General features: G+C 45.7%; 1 protein-coding gene across 1 annotated transcript in view; it reads right to left on the bottom strand.

The window, feature by feature from the left end:
• Positions 1–1262: 1262 nt before the first annotated feature.
• Positions 1263–19128, bottom strand: part of ZNFX1 (zinc finger NFX1-type containing 1) — a 32456-nt gene continuing 14590 nt past the window's right edge. The window contains exons 4-14 of the mRNA XM_047770898.1: positions 18078–18209; positions 16829–16977; positions 16120–16269; positions 15013–15127; positions 13318–13568; positions 10460–10599; positions 9355–9509; positions 8693–8838; positions 7223–7333; positions 6077–6172; positions 1263–4769 (exon numbers count right to left, since the gene is read on the bottom strand). Of these exons, the coding sequence (XP_047626854.1) occupies positions 2331–4769; positions 6077–6172; positions 7223–7333; positions 8693–8838; positions 9355–9509; positions 10460–10599; positions 13318–13568; positions 15013–15127; positions 16120–16269; positions 16829–16977; positions 18078–18209 (3884 nt within the window). The 3' untranslated portion in view covers positions 1263–2330. The remainder of the gene's footprint in view (positions 4770–6076; positions 6173–7222; positions 7334–8692; positions 8839–9354; positions 9510–10459; positions 10600–13317; positions 13569–15012; positions 15128–16119; positions 16270–16828; positions 16978–18077; positions 18210–19128) is intronic.

Raw genomic sequence — 19128 nt, 5'->3', positions numbered from 1 at the left:
TGCAAAAAACAGCTTGTACTCTGTAGAATGGTGGTTCTCATTCTTTTCTAAATCACAAGTCGCTTGGACCATTAGATGAGAAAGCTAGGGGCCACTCCTTGAGAAAACTGATGGTAGTTTCTAATTTCAAGTAGTACATAGACATCCCCTCCAGCTCAAAAAGTAATAATTATCCAGTAGCATATACTCTTAATATTAAAGAGTATGTTGAATGTTACTCATTTCAGTTGCACCTAAAAGTTGCCAACAGAGGGTTTCAGTTCAGTAAATAATGGCACACCCACAGTGGAGTGTGGTTCAGACATGATTACACAGCTTTTTAAAAAAGGAGTTCCCTGGAGTTCCTGTTGTGGCGCAGTGGAAATGAATCCAGCTAGGAACCATGAGGTCGCAGGTTCAATCCCTGGCCTTGCACAGTAGGTTAAGGATCCAGCATTGCCCTGAGCTGTGTTGTGGGTCACAGACATGGCTCGAATCTGGCGTTGCTGTGGCTGTGATATAGGCCAGCAGCTGTAGCTCCAATTAGATACCTAGCCTGGGAACCTCTGTATGCCTCAGGTGTGGCCCTAAAAAGAAAAAAAGAGGAGTTCCTTGGTGGCTCGCCAGGTTAAGGATCCAACATTGTCATTGCTGTGGTGTGGGTTTGATCCCTGGCCTAGGGCCTTCCGCATGCCATGGGCCCAGCCAAAATAAATATTAAAAAAGTCCGAAGTTCCCCATCATGGCTCAGTGGAAACAAATCTGACTAGTATCCATGAGGACACAGGTTTGATCCCTGGCCTGGCTCAGTGGATTAAGGATCTGGTGTTGCCATAAGCTGTGGTATAGGCTGCAGACGCAGCTCATATCTGGTGTTGCTGTGGCTGTGGTGTAGGCTAGCGGCTACAGCTCTGATTTGACCTCTAGCCTGGGAAGGTCCATATGCCCTGGGTGTGGCCCTAAAAAAAAAAAAAAAGTCAAGTGCAGACATACGTACCTTTTTAAGGGTTATATAGGTTGCATATGCATAGATTGATGATCTCTGGGAGGACTCATGAAGCTGTTAACAGAATTGCCTCTGGGGAAGGTAACTTCAAGTACACCTTTTTGTACAGGTTGAAAATTTTTCTTTTGACCAAGAATAAGAATGATTTACCTGCTAAGAAAAAAACAAAACAAAAAACCCCAAAAACAGAAACAAAAGAATGGCCTTATAGCAGTGACTCCATCCTGTCTTAAGCTTCCTGAGCTGCTCTGAACAGTAGAGGACAAACACAGACCACTGATTTTCTCAATCATTTTTATTAATTGGTTTTATAGGCTAAAGTGCATAGTATAAGACAAAAAAGGAAATGCATATATAGGAAAAGGATGTTTTTCTCACCAACATTAGAAAGACCTGAGATGCCTACTATCAGTTCTAGGAAACAGTGGACTGAGGGAATATATATGCAAACAGCAGGGCTGGGGGCTGGCTTCTGGTATGGACCTGGAACCTGCAGAAGCTGCTGGCATGCTAACCCTGCCCAGGCAAAAGCTGTAGTAGAGGGTACTGGGACACAGGGTCACACTTAGGATAGGTGCTGCTGGTACCAAATATGAGTTTAGTTCCATTCAGGGCCTTGGAGGACCAGCACAGCTACTGAACCTCTCCTACTGCAGGCAAAGAAACCTCCACCATCCCAAAGTGCAAGTCACAGGAAAGGTAAAGCGATCACTCCTTAGTTATTAGCCTGGGCCTGCTGCGTAAGCCCCCAGCTGTGGTTGGTCACTTTACCCACTCTCAGTGAATATGCAACTAGGTCAGGATTAGTCAATGAAGTCTTTGTCTTATCAAAAGCCTCTGTTCTCCTGGAATGAGGGTGCCCAAGGGGGAGGGTAGGAGGGATTCTTGTGCTCCTTGAAAGGATAAACAGTTCATAAACAACTCCTCTGGGCCTGTTTATTAGGATGGAAGTTAGTCTGCAAGTTAGAGCCTGGCAATTAGAATGAGTCTGCTTCACTGTGCTCCTCTCTGCCTCTGGAGCACTGCAGAAAAAATATGTGAGTCAGGACCCAGGCATAGTACTAGGTAGCCCTAGGTGGAAGCCCCAAAATGCTCCAGGCAGTCTGTCCACTAACTTGGAGAAAAGAGGAGAAATCTGTTAACTTTGCTCTCAGTTCTGGAGGTAAAGTGCTTACTGTAGCGCAGGGGTAAATCTAGAAACAAATGTGGGCAAGCCCTAAAAGTGGATCCTTAAATAGGTGCTAAGACTAAACGACAATAATAAAAAACGAGCTTGGATTCCTTCATGAGGGAGAAGGCCTCAGCCATATGGCGGCTGGGGCAAAAGGCAGCATGGGCCGTCTTCCTACATCATCCGCTGGATCTCCTCAAAGTTCAGCATGTTGTTTGCTGTGTCAGACCAGGCAGGGTGCCGGGCTCCATCCATCTCAGAAGCCAGCTGATTGCTACTTTCCAGAGTATGATTTACGCCCCCAATGACTTCCCTACAGTCAGGACATCTGGCTCTCTGCATGGCTCCCCCGCAATCACTAATCGCGTAGATGTGGCCATTGGGGCACTTGAACCAGTGGCCCTGAGGGTAACCCATGGCCTTGACGATCTGCACTCGTTCTTCCTCTGAGATGCCCAGGCCAGAGCGGGGAAGGATGGCTTTCAGAGCTTTCATCTTTTTCTGCACAAGCTGTTCATCCTCCTGGGTGAACTTACATGTTCTCTCGAGGATCTTCCGGACACTGTTGACCTCTCCTGCTACGCTGCCTTTCACATTCCCCTCTGCCATCTTGCAGCGTGCCAGGAGGTCTACCAGGTATGTGAGCCTCTGGATTTCACTTTGGAGGTCATCTAATTCCTGGCTAGTGAAGCTCAAACGCTTCTTGGTTAGCCAATCATGAATTTGGTTTAATCGAGTGCTCACTCTCTCTTGTTCTAAGACATGCACTTTTTTCAGGGAATCCCACAGGCTAGCCAAGTGGTCATAGAAGCTGATATAATTCTCAACAAGGCCCAGGTCCTTCACTGACAGATTTTTCTGGTCCAGCTTCTCTTTCAACATCAGAAAGTCTTCAGGGAGCAGCTGGCAGATGAGGTTCTTCTTCTCTAGTAGGGCCTTAAGTCGTTCCTGGCTGGTTGCTATTTCACCTGCTGAGCCCTGGATCTTTTTCTTGACGACTTCAATCTCTTCTAGCCGCTGTTTGATGCTGGTTCCATACCTCAGGTTTTTGCGGATGGGCACCTGACAGATAGGACAGACCTTCAACCTGATGGCAACTTCGTCATCCTGCTCGTTCATGTAGCGGTCCAGGGCTCGCACCTCAAAGATGTGGCTGCAGTCTTCCAGCTGTACAAAGCGGGCATCTGGCTCATCCTCAGAGCCAAAGAAGATCTGGGTGACTTCCTTCTGGTTGCAGACACGGCATTTCTTGGGGCATGGGTCCCCACACAAACCGATGCAGGGGTGGCCGCAAGCCAGCAGCTTAGTACAAGGCACATAGCATGGGGGCCGGTCACAGGGCTCAGAGCAGAGTTGGGTGCACTGGTAGTGCTGGCAGCGCCAGACACAGGGTTCTATGCAGGGACTGCAGAGTTCCCCACACTTTTTCTTGCACTGGCTGTGGACACAGCGGTTCTGACAGGTCCGCTGGCAGGGTGGGCACTCACCAATGCATGGCTCCTGGCACTTGTGTGAACAGATGAGCAGGCGCTTGCAGGGCTGCTGACAGCGCTCATGGAAGCGCCCTTCGAAGCAGCTGTGGCAAGATCCCGGGCAAGGATGCCCGCAGTCCAAGATGGTACCACACTTGGTGGTGCACTTGACTGGCACGTCATACTTGAGGCCATCCACACTGCTACACTTTACCTGCTGTCTGTGCCCACACTTGAGGTTCACGGTGACCATTTTTGAACAGAACCGCACACAGTCCTCACCACATGGGTTGCTGCACTGGTGCCCACATTTCAGGACCTTGGGGCAAGGCTCTTGGCAGCAGAAATCTGACTCAGGCATAGAACAAGGAACCATTTGCTCATGGTCGCACCGGAGAATGATTTTGGGCACCTTCACCTGACAAGGCTGACACTCCTGGAAGCAAACAAGGGGGCACCGATGCCCATCCTGGCAGACCACCTTCTGGCATGGCTTCATGCACTGAAACTCCTTGTGCAAGGAGTCATAGGGGTGGCAGGCACGGGTGCAGACGTGCCCACAGCCCAGCCGGAACTCACAGGGTAGGCTACAGCCTCCTTCGGGCACTGTTTGGAAGTCAGAAGCTTTGGATACCAAGGTGTGGGTATCAGGGTGGTTCTGGCAGCACAGCCGGAGTGCAGAGCCTATTTGATTGTTCTCTCGAAGGGTATGGATGATCCGGCTCCACAAGGGCACCTTGGCCAACATCTGCATGTTGCCGACACAATACATCCCCTTCTTGGCGCGGGACAAGGCCACACAGATGCGATTGGGTATCTGGAGAAAACCCACCTTGCCTTCCTGGTTGCTGCGCACGAGCGAGAGGAGGATGATGTCATTCTCCTCCCCTTGGTATTTGTCCACCACATGGACCCTGACACCAGCAAATGTCTTGGCAGGCATGAGTTTGCGCAGGCAGAAGAGCTGCCCAGTGTAGGTGGTGAGGATGGTGATCTGGGACGGCAGGTACTCCTGGCACAGGAGGTACTTGCACAGCTCCACCACAAAGCGAGCCTCATGCTGGTTCTGGTGGCTTTTGCCTTCTTGGATTTCCTGTTCAGGAAAGTTATGTTCTACAAAGAAAAGGTTGGAAGAGACCCCCTGGAAAGAAAAAGAAATGATGTGTTAGAAGGTTCAGTCATGGTAGTTTTTTCTTCTTATCTTCACATGCATTGGCCACTGACCCTGTTCCAGGTAGGGACCTTAGAAGGCTTGTGTATACTCTGTACCACAATCCTTAATTCTGGAGTTAGTCATCACGTGCTTTGTCTTAGGGCCATGGCAGATAGTAGAATGGATAAAGATTTTGTCTACTTTAGTCTTCGAGATTCTTATTTGATATTAATATTTATAATAACCATTCACAATCCAACCATTAGTCCAAGGAGCAAGCAGCAGTTATGATAATGAAGGTGACAAGAAAGCAGCTAACTTGTACTGACTAATTTATATACATTATCTCCCTGAATACAGTAATGTAATGAGGCAGCAACTATTATTTTCACTGTACAGAAGACCCTGATCCTCAGAACTGGTATATAATTTGCTAAAGGTTATATAGATACTAAGTGGCAGAGCTGGGATTCAAAAACCTAGATGTGTATTTGCTACTTCTATACTATTCGCTCTTTTTTTTTTTTTTCTTTTTCAGCTGCACCCTTGGCATATGGAAGTTCCCGGGCCAGATATCGAATCCAAGCCACAGCTGTGACATATGCCACAGCTGTAGTAATGCCAGATCCTTAACCCACTGCACTGGGCCAGGGATCAAACTCACACTGCTGCAGACAACACTGAATCCTTAACCTGCTGTGCCACAGTGGGAACTCTCACTATTCCTCCTTTTAATAACCAGTTTTTTTTCTTTTTTCTTTTTTTTTCTTTTTTGGGATGTATTTTAGGCACAAAGAAGTTCCTAGGCTAGCAACTGAATTGGAGCTGCAGCTGCCAGCCTACGCCACAGCCACAGCAACCCCAGATCCAAGCCATATCTGCAACCTACATCGCAGCTCGTGGCAACACTGGATTATTATTATTTTTTTTGTCTTTTCTAGGGCTGCACCGCAGCATATGGAGGTTCCCAGGCTAGGGGTTGAATCGGAGCTATAGCTGCCGGCCTACACCACAGCCACAGCAATGTAGGACCCGAGCTGAATCTTCGACCTACACCACAGCTCATGGCGATGCCGGATCCTTAACCCACTGAGCAAGGCCAGGGACTGAACCTGCATCCTCATAGACATTAATGTCAGGTTCTTAACCCACTGAGTCACAATGGGAACTCCAATAATCAGCTTTTTAAAAAAGCTCACCCTATTCCCTTCTGAAGCCCTTTTTTCGTCCTGAGAAAAATATAACCTCCTAGGTTGCTGACAGTATCACAGAATGATCTGATAGAGCAGAGTCACCTTAATCTTCTCGTATTTGAGAACAGAGGGATGGTTCTCCAGATCCTGGTAAATGTGGGGGGTCAAAAGCCGGGCAATTTCAGGGCGCATGCGGTGCTGAAACGAGACATGTATGTCATTGAAAACATGGACAGGGAATAAATGGACAGTTTTCTAAAGATTAAGTTGCTAGTGGAAAATCTGGGGAGGTTAACATATGAAAGAATAACAGGGAGAGCAGAATATAAACAGCTCCATCTGACACAGCACAAGTTGATCCTGTGTTATTTTATTTTTTACTTTTATGTTTTTTAGGGCCACACCCACAGCAGATGGAGGTTCCCAAGCTAGAGGTCGAATCTGCATCCTCATGGATGTCAGATTCGTTTCTGCTGAGCCACGATGAGAACTTCTGATCTGTGGTATTTTAAAACAGGAAACAAAATAAATCTGGCAGAGTCATTTCATTACTAAATAAGCTTTATTTTTATTTATTTATTTTTTTGCTTTTTAGGGCCACACCCGCAGCATATAGACCCAAGGCTAGGGGTCAAATCAGAGCTGTAGCTGCCAGCCTACGCCACAGCCACAGCAATGCCAGATCTGAACTGTGTCTGCAACCTATGTTACAGCTCACGGCAACGCAGGATCCTTAACCCACTGAGCAAGGCCAGGGATCAAACCTGCGCCCTCATGGATGCTGGTCAGATTCATTAACCACTGAACTGTGACGGGAACTCCTAAGCTTTATTTATATATATATATATATATATATATATATATATATACACACACACACACACACACACACATTTTTGGTCTTTTTGCCATTTCTTGGGCCACTCCTGCGGCATATGGAGATTTCCAGGCTAGGGGTCGAATCGGAGCTGTAGCTGCCAGCCTATGCCAGAGCCAAAGCAACGCAGGATCCGAGCCGCGTCTGTGGCCTACACCACAGCTCACAGCAACGCCGGATCGTCAACCCACTGAGCAGGGGCAGGGACTGAACCCGCAACCTCATGGTTCCTAGTCAGATTCGTTAACCACTGCGCCACGACGGGAACTCCCCTAAGCTTTATTTTTATAAAACCTTTCTTGTTGGCAGTTGTCAGGCTCCCAGGAGCCTTCTCCTGGACACCTGGTAATAACAAAGGTCTAGCTTCTCACCTGGTAATTCAGACGGACAAAGGGAATGTTTACTTTCACCAGCCGTTCAAAGAGAGACACCTCAAGGTTGAAATTCTTAGCCAGATCATACACGTTGGCGCTGGGGCGCAGCTGAGAAGAGAAACATGGCTGAGGATTCTCCACTGAAAACATATTTTAACCATTCGTCCATCCATCTACCTACCTATCAAATGTTTTTCAAGTGGCTTCTGTGTTCCAGACACTGCTCTAGTGTTAATAGGCTAAGGACAGAGTGACAAAGGCCATGAAGGCAAGAAATAAGAGTGATGTGACAGAGTGCCTGGGGATGGAGGGTCTTTATATAGGCCTCTCTGAACTGTGCATCTGAGCTGACGCCAGCATGCACGAAGTTGCCAGTCATTCAAAAAGCTAGCTGTAAGAGGGAGCAGGAAGGACAGGGGGTGGGAACAGAGCAGATGAGATGGAGGTATGAGGTGAAATCAGAGAAACAGGCTGCACCCTGAGAATATTAGTCTTTGTAAGCTACTTTAAGAAGCTTGATTTTTGTATAAGTGCAATGGGAAACCACTGGAGGATTTTAAGCAAGGGAATAACATGATCAGATTTATTTATTTATTTATTTATTTTGTCTTTTTAGGGCACACCCACGCATGGCATACGAAGGTTCCTAGGGTAGGGGTCCAATCAGAGCTGTAGCTGCTCGCCTACACCACAGCCACAGCCACTCGGGATCTGAGCTGCCTCTGCAACCTACACCACAGCTCAGGGCAATGCCAGATCCTTAACCCACTTGGCGAGGCCAGAGATCGAACCTGGGTCCGTCCTCATGGATACTAGTTGGGTTTGTTAACTGCTGAGCCAAGACAGGAACTCCAATTTTTTTTTTTTTTCCAAATTCACTTTGGTAGTTCCTGTCGTGGCACAGCAGAAACAATCTGACTAGGAACCATGAGGTTATGGGTTTGATCCCTGGCCTCAATCAGTGGGTTAAAGATCCCGCATTGCTATGAGCTGTGGTGTAGATCGCAGACTCAGCTTGGATCCTGTGTTGCTATGGCTGTGGCATAGACAGGCAGCTGTAGCTCTGATTTGACCCCCTAGCCTGGGAACCTCCATATGCCACGGTGTGGCCCTAAAAAAGCAAAAAAATAAAACATTCACTTTGGCTCCTTTATGAAGACTGCATTAGAGGGTGGCAAAATGCAAGCAGCGGGATGGGGGGGCATGCTGTTGTAATAGTCACCTTAAAAGGCCATGGTAGATTAGAAAGGTGGCAGAGGGAACAGATGAAATGGATGACACTGCCGCTAAAATGTACCCCAAATCCAACAGCACCTGCTCTTAGATTGAACATGGGAGGTGAGGAAAAAAAGAAATCACAGAAAGCCACTAGGAAGCTTCAAGACTGGTGAAGCAGAGGCCAGGATCCTTGTGTCTAATTCCACTCCTGCAAAAAGCCAACCCATCTTCCAGGCGCCCCTGCCCTACCTGCTGGTGGTCTCCAATCAGAATGAGGTGCTGGCAAGCTTTGCTCAGTGTGGTAATGGTGTGGGCCTCAAGGACTTCAGCAGCCTCTTCCACGATGACGATCCGAGGCTCCACCTTTTGTAGAATCTGGCGGTATTTAGCAGCACCTTGAGTCAAGAGAAGGAGGAGACCTCTCTGAGCTGATGTACTGGACTCACTGTGCCACTGGACTTCTCTGGACTGGTGACCCCTAATTCTGAGTCTGTGACAACTGCATTCTCATATTCACCCAGGTCTGGTGACCACTGGATGAGAATGAGTACTGCTGGGAGGTCTTCGGAGCCTCATCCCCATTTTGTCACCATTGAGGTTCCACATGCAGTAGGATCAAGTAGGTGAATTTCACTAACAGTTTCCTCAACACATGTTGCTTTCAATAGCTTTTCACAATATTTTCCTCTAACCTACTAAGCAAGTTTCTTTTGGAGTTCTCTTGCGATGCAGAGGGTTAAAGATCTGGCGTTGTCACTATAGCAGCCTGGGTTGCTGCTGTGGCATGAGTTTGATCCCTGGCCCGGGAACTTCCACATGCTGCAGGGTGTGGCCAAAAAAAGTTTCCTTTTACCTGTCCTAGAAAATCTGATAGGCACATGGCATCAGGAATAAACTCCGTGCTTTCTTACCTGTGGTGGTCATTCCTACAACCTGAGCATCTTTCAGGATGTGCAGGTCTTCCTGGAGTCTCAGCTCGGCCATTCTCTCTGCTGACGTGCGGTACTGGCGTTCATAGCCGAGGATCTTTTGGCGGGTGTCAGCCTGGTACCTCTGCAGCCACAGCCTGGAGAAAGTGAAGAACCAGGGAGAGGAAACCATGTGCTCTTTGAGAAGGTGGAGGAATCCCCTTCAGTATGCCCTGTCCATGAAGTTGAACTTAGACCCTCGAGGAAGTTACAAGTTGCACAGATGTGCAAGCATCCGAGAATCCAAAATCCCCAACAAAAAGATGTATGTAAGTGGTCGAGGAGCTACGGAAAGAGGCGGATAAAGAACAAAGACTAATATCTGAGACAAGAGTAAGCTGTCCCATTACTGGAACTTTAATAGATTCAAGAATTTCCCACATTCTCCCTGCCCCATTCCAGCTCAAGTCCCCCACCACTCTCCTCCCCTAACTCTCCACAAGTAAAACAGATCAAATTTATGCTCTTCACCTTAGCCCTAAGAGGCCCTACAGTCTGGCCTCCGCCCACCTCTCTGACCTCACTTTTCATGTCTCCCTGAGCTAAGCCATGCTGGCTGCCTTCTTTCAATTTCTCAAACAAATATGCTCCCTACCATCTCGAGGCCTTTAGCCATGTGGTCCCTGCAAGCTCATCTGCTCCCTCTTTCCAACTGACCTTATTAATGCCAACTTATCTTTTGGATCTTGCCTCCTAATGTCATTTTCCTGTATATCTCAGATCAGCTCAGCTTTCATCTTAATATTCTCAGCACTCCTGGCTCTTTCCTTTCTTAGTGTTGATGCCCATTTGTAACTTTTATTTGTGGAATTAACCAATTTGTCTCCCTGGATAGACTCTAAACCCCATGAGGGTAGAGCCAACTGTCTATTCTATCCTGTGGCTGCATCCTAGCACTCAGCTCAGTGGGTCTGCTCACTCACTCATTAGCTAACACTGACACTGAAGATATGGGGCAGGTCAGTGTTTATGCTCGAGGTACAGAAAAGGAACCCCCCAGGAAAATCACATGGGCTGCTGGGAAGGGTAAGGGGGATGGGCACCGTACCTATAAAGCTGCCAGCGAGAATTCAGGTCCAGCTGCCAAACGTCCTGAATTTCACTGGCCTCAGCCTCAGTCATGGTGTTCAGTTTACGAAGCTCAACCTTCACTTTTTTCTTCATTTTCTTTTTCTGGCTGCGCTGGGTCTGTAAATATCAATACCAGTCAGGGTCGTTATCTGAACAGAAGTGGACCCAGTTCTAAGCCTGGGATAGGGGCCAGAGCACATTAAAAAAAGAAGCTGTCACCTCTGATGAACTGTGAGTGTCTCACATTCTCCCAACAGATATTCCATCGCAGAGTGGCTAAATGAGGGCTCTGGAGCCAGTTTACCAGGGTTCAAAGCCCCATCTACCTCTTATTGGCTGTGGGAACTAGAATAAGTTACTGAACTTCTCTATGTCTCAGCAACCCCCCACCCCTTTTTTTGCCTTTTCTAGGGCCATTCCCGCGGCATATGGAGGTTCCCAGGCTAGGGGTCGAATCGTAGCTGTAGCCACTGGCCTACGTCACAGCCACAGCAACATGGGATCCGAGCCACATCTGCAACCTACACCACAGCTCACGGCAATGCCAGATCGTTAACCCACTGAGCAAGGCCAGGGATCGAACCTGCAGCCTCATCATTCCTAGTTGGATTCGTTAACCACTGCGCCACGACGGGAACTCCAGCATCCCCTTTTTAGGATGGGAATAATAATAGTACCTCTTCATAGAACTGCTGGATTGACTGAGGAAGTAAATAAAATGGAAAGCCCTTTACAAGAGTGCTGGTACTAGTTATCATCTATCTTTTGACCACAGTCTGCTTCTCTTTCCTAAAACATATGTGTCTTAGAAGTAGCGGAGGTGCGTCTTTCCTCTTAAATGCCACACAGGTCCTGCTAGGACAGGCTTAATGGCATTTTATCAATACGGTATCCTTAACAGGTGAGTAAAAGGCACTAAGAAGAAAGTGCTCTCCCCCGGCTCTGTCACTGGATCTGAGGCCATGAGCTTTTAGAAGGACTGGCAGGCCAAATGGATGTCACAGTATAATGGACCTCCCTCTGCTTCAAAATCACAAACAATCCAACTCCTCCTGGGGCTACTTGGCAGAGGTCTGCCCAACCTATGCTTGTAAGTATTGGGATTATAATTCTGTCCATCATATACGGTGATGTGGAACTGAACCAAGAGATCAGGTATAAAGCCATCAGATCAGAGAAAGCTGCATTCAGTTGAAGTTGTCCTTGAAAGTCCTTGAAATCATCAGTGGGGTTCAGTGCTCTACTGTCACAGTAATACACAATAAATTCTGAGGACCACTGGGTTCTACCAAAGGAAGGAACAGAGGGAAAGTCTGGGAAATTATACTATTCTGGCTCTAAGAGAAGTATCAGTTTTCAGGGTGAATGAAGGTAGAATACTCCATCTGGCCTATATAGCTTACTTCATTCTGTTTTACTTGAATTTTTCTTCTTTTTATGGGGAGGGGGCACTAGGGGTCGAATTGGAGAATTGGAGCTGTAGCGCCAGCCTATACCACAGCCACAGTAACGTGGGATCCGAGCTGTTTCTGTGACCTACACCACAGCTCACGGAAATGCTAGATCTTTAACCCACTGAGTGAGGCCAAGAATTGAACCTGCATCCTCGTGGTTACTAGTCGGATTCGTTTCTGCTGAGCCACGATGGGAGTTCCTACTTGAATTCTTTAAAGTCTTTTTTTTTGGGGGGGGGGGTCTGCCTGTGGCATGCTTTTGGGCCAAAGATCAAACCCGAGCACAGCAGTGACAACACCAAATCTTTAACCACTATGCCACTAGGGAACTCTTTTTCTTTTGTCTTTTTAGGGCCACACCTGCAGAATATGGAGGTTCCCAGGCTAGGGGCTGAATTGGAGCTGTAGCCACTGACTTACACCACAGGTCACAGCAAAGCCAGATCCTTAACCCACTGAGAGAAGCCAAGGATCGAACGCACATCCTCATGGATGCTAGTTGGGGGTCGAATCAGAGCTGCAGCTGTCAGCCTTCACCACAGTCATAGCAACTTGAGATCCGAGCTACGTCTGTGACCTACACCTCAGCTTGCAGCAACTCCAGATACTTAACCCACGGAGTGAGGCCAAGGATAGAACCTGCATCCTCACGGATTCTAGCAGGGTACTTAACCTGCCAAGCCATGATGGGAACTCCAGCCTGGGAACATGCATAAAATCTTAATGCATGTTCACAGACTCATTTGTAATTGAGAATATAATATCCATGAAAGCACCAAGCACTGGGACTCATATATGATGCATTTTCTAAAAGTTCAAGAGAGGAGTTCCCGTCGTGGCGCAGTGGTTAACGAGTCCGTCTAGGAGCCATGAGGTTGCGGGTTCGGTCCCTGCCCTTGCTCAGTGGGTTAATGATCCGGCGTTGCCGTGAGCTGTGGTGTAGGTTGCAGATGTGGCTCGGATCCCGCGTTGCTGTGGCTCTGGCGTAGGCCGGTGGCTACAGCTCCGATTTGACCCCTAGCCTGGGAACCTCCATATGCCGCAGGAGCGGCCCAAAAAAATAGCAAAAAAAAAAAAAAAAAGTTCAAGAGAAGTACCTGGCTACTTGCTTCCTGTCTTTCCAAGTTAGCCTTTCTTGCCAGGAACCCTATACAAGGCCATAATTTTTATACTCTTGGAAACTGAACCCACCTTACACTAGGATTAGGTTATAAAAGGGTAAATTAAGCTAATTATGGGGATGAAATGAATACAGTGCAACAGAAGTGGGTGAAAATAAGGGGCTGAAGTTCTGGTCAGAACAGAGGATATTACATCTGTCTGAGTAAAATCCAACCCCCACCTTGCTTATGGCTATGGGGCCATGAGCAAGTGAACTTACCTCCCATTCTCCTGTAGCTTGCTTCTGCCCAGCTGATGTCCTGGGGCCATAGTTGTCTAGCCTCATGGCCAGAAGCTCTTGAGCCAACTCCTGGATTGCCCCATTCTCTTCCTTCTTCCGCCGCCGGGGCCTCACCACCTCCTCCTCCTCAATCACCCGGTCTGCTTGAATCAGGTCGGCCTCCTCTGCAATCTCAATCAGCGAGCTCTCCTCTTCCCCTTCTTCCTCCTCCTCCTCTCCTTCTGCCTGGGCTAAGAGAGGAAAGCAGGTAGAACAGGAATAGAGACTCCTGAAGCCCAAGGATGGAATAGGGTACCTATAAGAGCTCAAAAGCATGAAGACATTCTTAAGGAGTTAGGGAGGAATGAGAGGAGAGACAGGTTTCCTTAGATACTTTTTTGTTACATTTGAAAAATCACATGAATGTATGGCTTTTTTACGGGAAGATTTTAGTTATGTCAAATACATATATAAAGGAGGGTATACAATGTAAATGTGCAATTTAAAAGATAACAAAAATATATAAAACATCCAAGTAACTTCTACCTAATTTAAGAATCAGAAAGTTATCCTTGGGGGCTCTACTAACTTGAATTTTATATTACTCATTCCTCCTTTTTAACTTTACCACAAATATAAAGGGTGTGTGTGTATAGTACACTACTATTTTACGTATTTATGTATATATGTATATTTACATATAGACAACACATCATCTGGTTTGACTTTTCTGAGCTCCATATAAATGAAATTATATTGTATATATTTTCCCGTAACTTCTTTTTTTTCATTCAGCATGTTTTATTTATTTATTTATTTAGGCTGCACCCACAGCATGTAAAAGTTTCTGGGTCAGGGACTGAACCTGAGACACAGCAGGGACAACACTGGATCCTTAACCTGCTGCACCACAAGAGAACTCCATCATTTGCCATGCTTTTGAGAGTCATATATGCTGCTGTATATGCTGTAATTCATTCCTTTTCACAACTGAATTACCTGAAAAGACTGTAAATGAGCCATCTATTGTACAAATGTAGATGGAATTTGAGTCCCCCCCATTTTTTTTGTCTTTTTTTGCCATTTCTTGGGCCGCTCTCGCAGCACATGGAGGTTCCCAGACTAGCGGTTGAATCGGAGCTGTAACTGCCAGCCTACACCAGAGCCACAGCAACACGGGATCCGAGCCACATCTGCAACCTATACCACAGCTCACAGCAACGCCGGATCATTAACCCACTGAGCGAGGGCAGGGATTGAACCTGCAACCTCATGGTTCCTAGTCGGCTTCATTAACCACTGAGCCACGACGGGAACTCCTCCCAAGTCCCTTGTTTTTTTTTTTTATTATCATAAAGTGGTTCTGCCAATCAATAACTACTCCACATTCTTATCAATGTGGGATTATATTAAGTATTTTAATTTTTGCCAACCCAGTAGTTGTATAATAGTATATCACTGAGGTTTTAATTCCTCTCATTTCTAATGAGCAGTTTTCATATTCATTGACCATGAGGATTTATTTTGTGATGTGTTTATTAAAAGTCTTTTACTTTCCTATTAAGCTGTTATTTGTCTTTTTCTGACGGATTAGAGCTCTTAATAAATTCTAGGTATAACTTTTAAGTCTTGCTCTTCTAGTCTTTAACATATTTCACCTTAACAGATGATTCCAGGTAGACATACACGTCTTACCTGTACTTTCAGGTCCTGGTGGAGTAACACTTTGGGTGAAAGAACCGACACCCAGACCCAGCCACTCAAGCATCATGGAATGCTTCCAGCCCTGGAAGCAAACCCATTCACTATCCTGAGGAAGGAAGAAAGTAGTCATGAGAATTCTACAACAACTAGTATGTCAAAGATCAAAAGGTAATTCCCTTAAAAATGCAACCTTTGGGCAACTGGAACATTTAATATGACTTACACAGAATTTTAAAAACAAAAATTTCTTGCCTCCCTTGACAAAATCAGGGGCTATGGCAGCAGTGAACCTGCATTCCTGAATGACAACAAATGGCTGGAGTGGGTTGCTGCCACCCCTTTTTCAGTTTGCCATAGTCCTCACTACTTCCTAACACCTCACATCTGGCCTGCTTCAGTCATTTATAGGACCTGACTGACCTCCTTTAGGCTTTTGGATTTCTAACCCTGGAAATCACCACTGATAGTAGAGCTATCACTCCACTGGACTCATGGCCAACTACTTTACAGAGATCCTATCAAATACTTGTTATAATTTGAAGGTAGGCATTATTGTTTATCCCTGCTTCACTGCTGAGGGATCTGAGGATCACAGTGATTCAAAGCACAAAGTCAGTCTGTGTGACATGTCTGTCAAGTCCCAGGCTTTCTATAAGTGCTAGGTTGCCTCTGTTATGATTCTGTTTCATTTAACAAACACTTAGAGCATACTTATTAAATTAAGAGGTTTGCAAATATTTACTTGTTTATCCAGTAACACTCTGTAAGGAACTGTCATTTTTTGCAAGTTAAATTTACAAATATTGGCAGTTTCATATGGTTCAACTTAATGTCATTATTCCCCCTTATAAAACAGGAAATGGGCACACAAAAAAATTAAGTAACTTGCCTAAAGCAAAATCAGGATTCAAATCCAGGAGATTGGCTTCAGAGTCTCTTTTTGACTAGTATACTCAGCTGCCTTTCCTCACAAAAAGGAACTTTTCATATTATGGTAGCATCAGATTATAGCTAATCTTTGGACTGCTACTTCAGCTGAAGGTTCCCTCCAGATACTGGCTAAGAGAGGTGCCTGCACCTCTATGGGATGACCCCTACCTGTACTGGTCCATTCACCAGGCTCTTCCAATGCTGGGGGGAGATGTATTTCTCCAGATGCTGTTCCCGTAGTACACCACGCATGGTGCACTCCAGGGTCTGGGCCCCTTCATGCAGTTCTTGCTCTGACTCCTTCATTTGTGTCATGATCTGTCAAAACAGAGGGAAATAAATGATGAGGAAGTATCCTCATGCCCCAAACTCAGTCCCTGTCTTGAGGGAAAACAAAGCTAAGACAGGAATAGCCAGTCTGAAAACCAAAGGACGAGTAACTAAAATGTCTAAAAGGTGCCTACCAACTAGTAAGGAAAGGAAACAAATAATACAACAGAAAAACAGGCCAGGTAGATTGTGGTGGAAACTTTTTTTTCCTTAGTAATGAGAAGTCAGATGTGGTTGGGCACAATGCTGATGATACTTACCTGGTCAACAGGCTATAAGCAGAAGTGCTATGGATGGTTCTGGGGAAGTAACTTTAAGGTCCTGGCAGGTGTTGAGAGGGGTGGTGTGCCCCTTTCTGTCCTTTCCCCATCTTGGATTATGAGGGAAAGCACACCATGGGATTAGGAGAACGGAATACTGGAGAAATCTGGGTCCTCCCAGCTCTGTGGAGCCTCCCTATCGCCTCCAGACTGCCTTCCCAGAAAACCACAGCCATCTTGGTTAGTTCCTCTTTGAGCTACCTCAGATAGCCAAAGCTGGGACTTACACTCATGTAGGCCCTTCGGAGGTGCATAGGGAGGTTGCGGCGGAATTCCCGCTTGTTTCTCAGCTCCCTCAGGGTGAACTGCTTCAGGATTTCACTGTTGCTCCTTCCACCTACCCGCACAATGCTGGTCTTTTGACACTTGTAGATGCCTATGGAGCAAAGTGGAGCATGGCAGAGTTAAGAGAAGCTATGCTGGATTCTCTCAGGTGAGAGCTGTACATTTGGGATGTTTTGGCACTGATCCGTAAGGGTGCAGGCTGGAACTTAGAGGACACCTACCCCACAAATGAACAAGAAGGCCCCAGAGATGATGTGACCTGCAAAGCAGTAAAGTGTGGTGCTTAAGAGCACCGGCTTTAGAATCAGACACTTAGGGACTCAAATCTTGGCTCCACCACTTACAGCTATGTAACCTGGAGCAAGGTTACTTAACTTGAGCCTTAGTTTCCATCTGTGATTGGAAGACAGTAACACTTTCCTTGTAAGACTATAGTCTGTGGATAAACAAGAGGTAAAACTTAATACTATAAATACATGATGCTCTAAGTGTATAACAGGGGACCTTAATAGTTTGAGTGGGGTAGGGATTTAATTTTTTAGGATCTAATTTAAACTAAGACTCTATGAATGAGGAAGTTTAAATCTAGATGAAAGGAGGATATAAAAGAGTGGAAAATAATAGTCTGAAGAAAAGGAAAAATACATACTTATTTATTCATTCATACAATTAGCATTTTTTGAGTGCCTAGGATATGCCAGGAACTGTGAATACAGCAAGAAACAGGACCAACCCTCATAGGGTTTATAGTCTAGGGATAGACATACAAATAAATTGTTACATATATGCTAAGTATTTGAAGAAAAAATACAAAGTAAGTCTTAACTTTGTCTGGGGGCAAGAGGGAAAGTCCACATGAAGTGAGACCAGCAGAATGAGCTGAAGTCAGCCAGGGTTGATGTGTCAAGATGGAGAGAGAAAAAATACATCCTAGGCAGAGGGAACAGCATGGGCCAAAAGAGAAGCTGGAGGAAGTTAAGGCATTGTAGACAATCAGTGCTGCTACAATTAGGGAGGACAAGGGAAGATGTAGGAGGATGAGGTTCACAGTCTGTAACAGACCTCACACAGCCTTTTAGGTCATAGTAAGGACTGCGGACTTTATCCAAAGAGCAATAGAAAGTGGCTCAAGTTGCTGATGGTTCAACTATTAATGTCTTAATAGAGAACAATTTGGCCTACAGATATTACCTTCCAGAAACTGGTCCAAAGCATGATTAGTATAACACACAACCAAGATGGGGAACTTCTGGAGGCTAATTTGCCAAACAGGCTCGTTGGTTAGAAGGGCCTGAACGATTTTTAGACCCACATAGGTTTTGCCTAAAAAACAAGGAAAAGGAGAGTTAAAAAACTTTCTAAAAGGAGTAATTAATTACTTAAAAATTTAAGGTAATTATTGAGACGGTTTAAAATCCTAGAAGCAAAAACAGGTATGTTATGAAAAACCTCCTCACTCTTCTGTTGCTGGCCACCTAGTTCCTCTTTTGGAAACAACCAATGTTACTAGCGTTTCTTGAGTAACTTTCCAGACATTCTACGCACATATAAACACAACTGAATATATAGCCTTTTTCTAGCCTTCCTTCCCCCTTTCTTTTTTGAATATAAGTAGCAGTAGACTATTTTCTTTCTTTTCCTTTTTGGTTTTTTTCCAGGGCCACATCTGTGGCACATGGAAGTCCCAGGCTAGGGGTTGAATTGAAGCTGAAGCTGCTGGCCTACACCACCGCCACAGCAACACCAGATCTGAGCCGCATCTGCGACCTACACTGCAGCTCACGGCAACACTGGATCCTTAACCCACTGAGCAAGGCCAGGGATTGAGCCCACATCCTCATGGATACTAGTCAGGCTTCCAACCCACTGAGCCACAATGGCAACTCCATTAAGCACACTATTTTCACTGTTCTACACCTTGCTTTTTTCACTTAATATATCTTGGAGGTAGTCCTTTATCAATACATAGAAAGAATCCTCTTTTTGTTTTTCATGGCTGTAAGTTATTTCTTTTAGACAGTTTCCTATTGATTGACATATATGTTGTTTCTTGTTTCCAATCTCACATAGCAAATTATTTAGAAATGCATTTAATATACCATAGTAGACTGGCCTTTGTGATAGGAGGGAAAAACTCACAGAAATCAATATTAGAGTCATGGGCTCATTAGTAAATGGCCAATAATTAATTGTCTATAAACAGCTAAATTCTTACATTGTGTCAGGTTAAGAAGGTAGTCAC

This window comes from Phacochoerus africanus, chromosome 3 (genome assembly GCF_016906955.1).
Source record: "Phacochoerus africanus isolate WHEZ1 chromosome 3, ROS_Pafr_v1, whole genome shotgun sequence".
In the NCBI taxonomy this organism is placed as follows: domain Eukaryota; kingdom Metazoa; phylum Chordata; class Mammalia; order Artiodactyla; family Suidae; genus Phacochoerus; species Phacochoerus africanus.
Note: the sequence above shows the minus strand (reverse complement) of the source record. Positions and strands in the feature narration are given on the sequence as shown.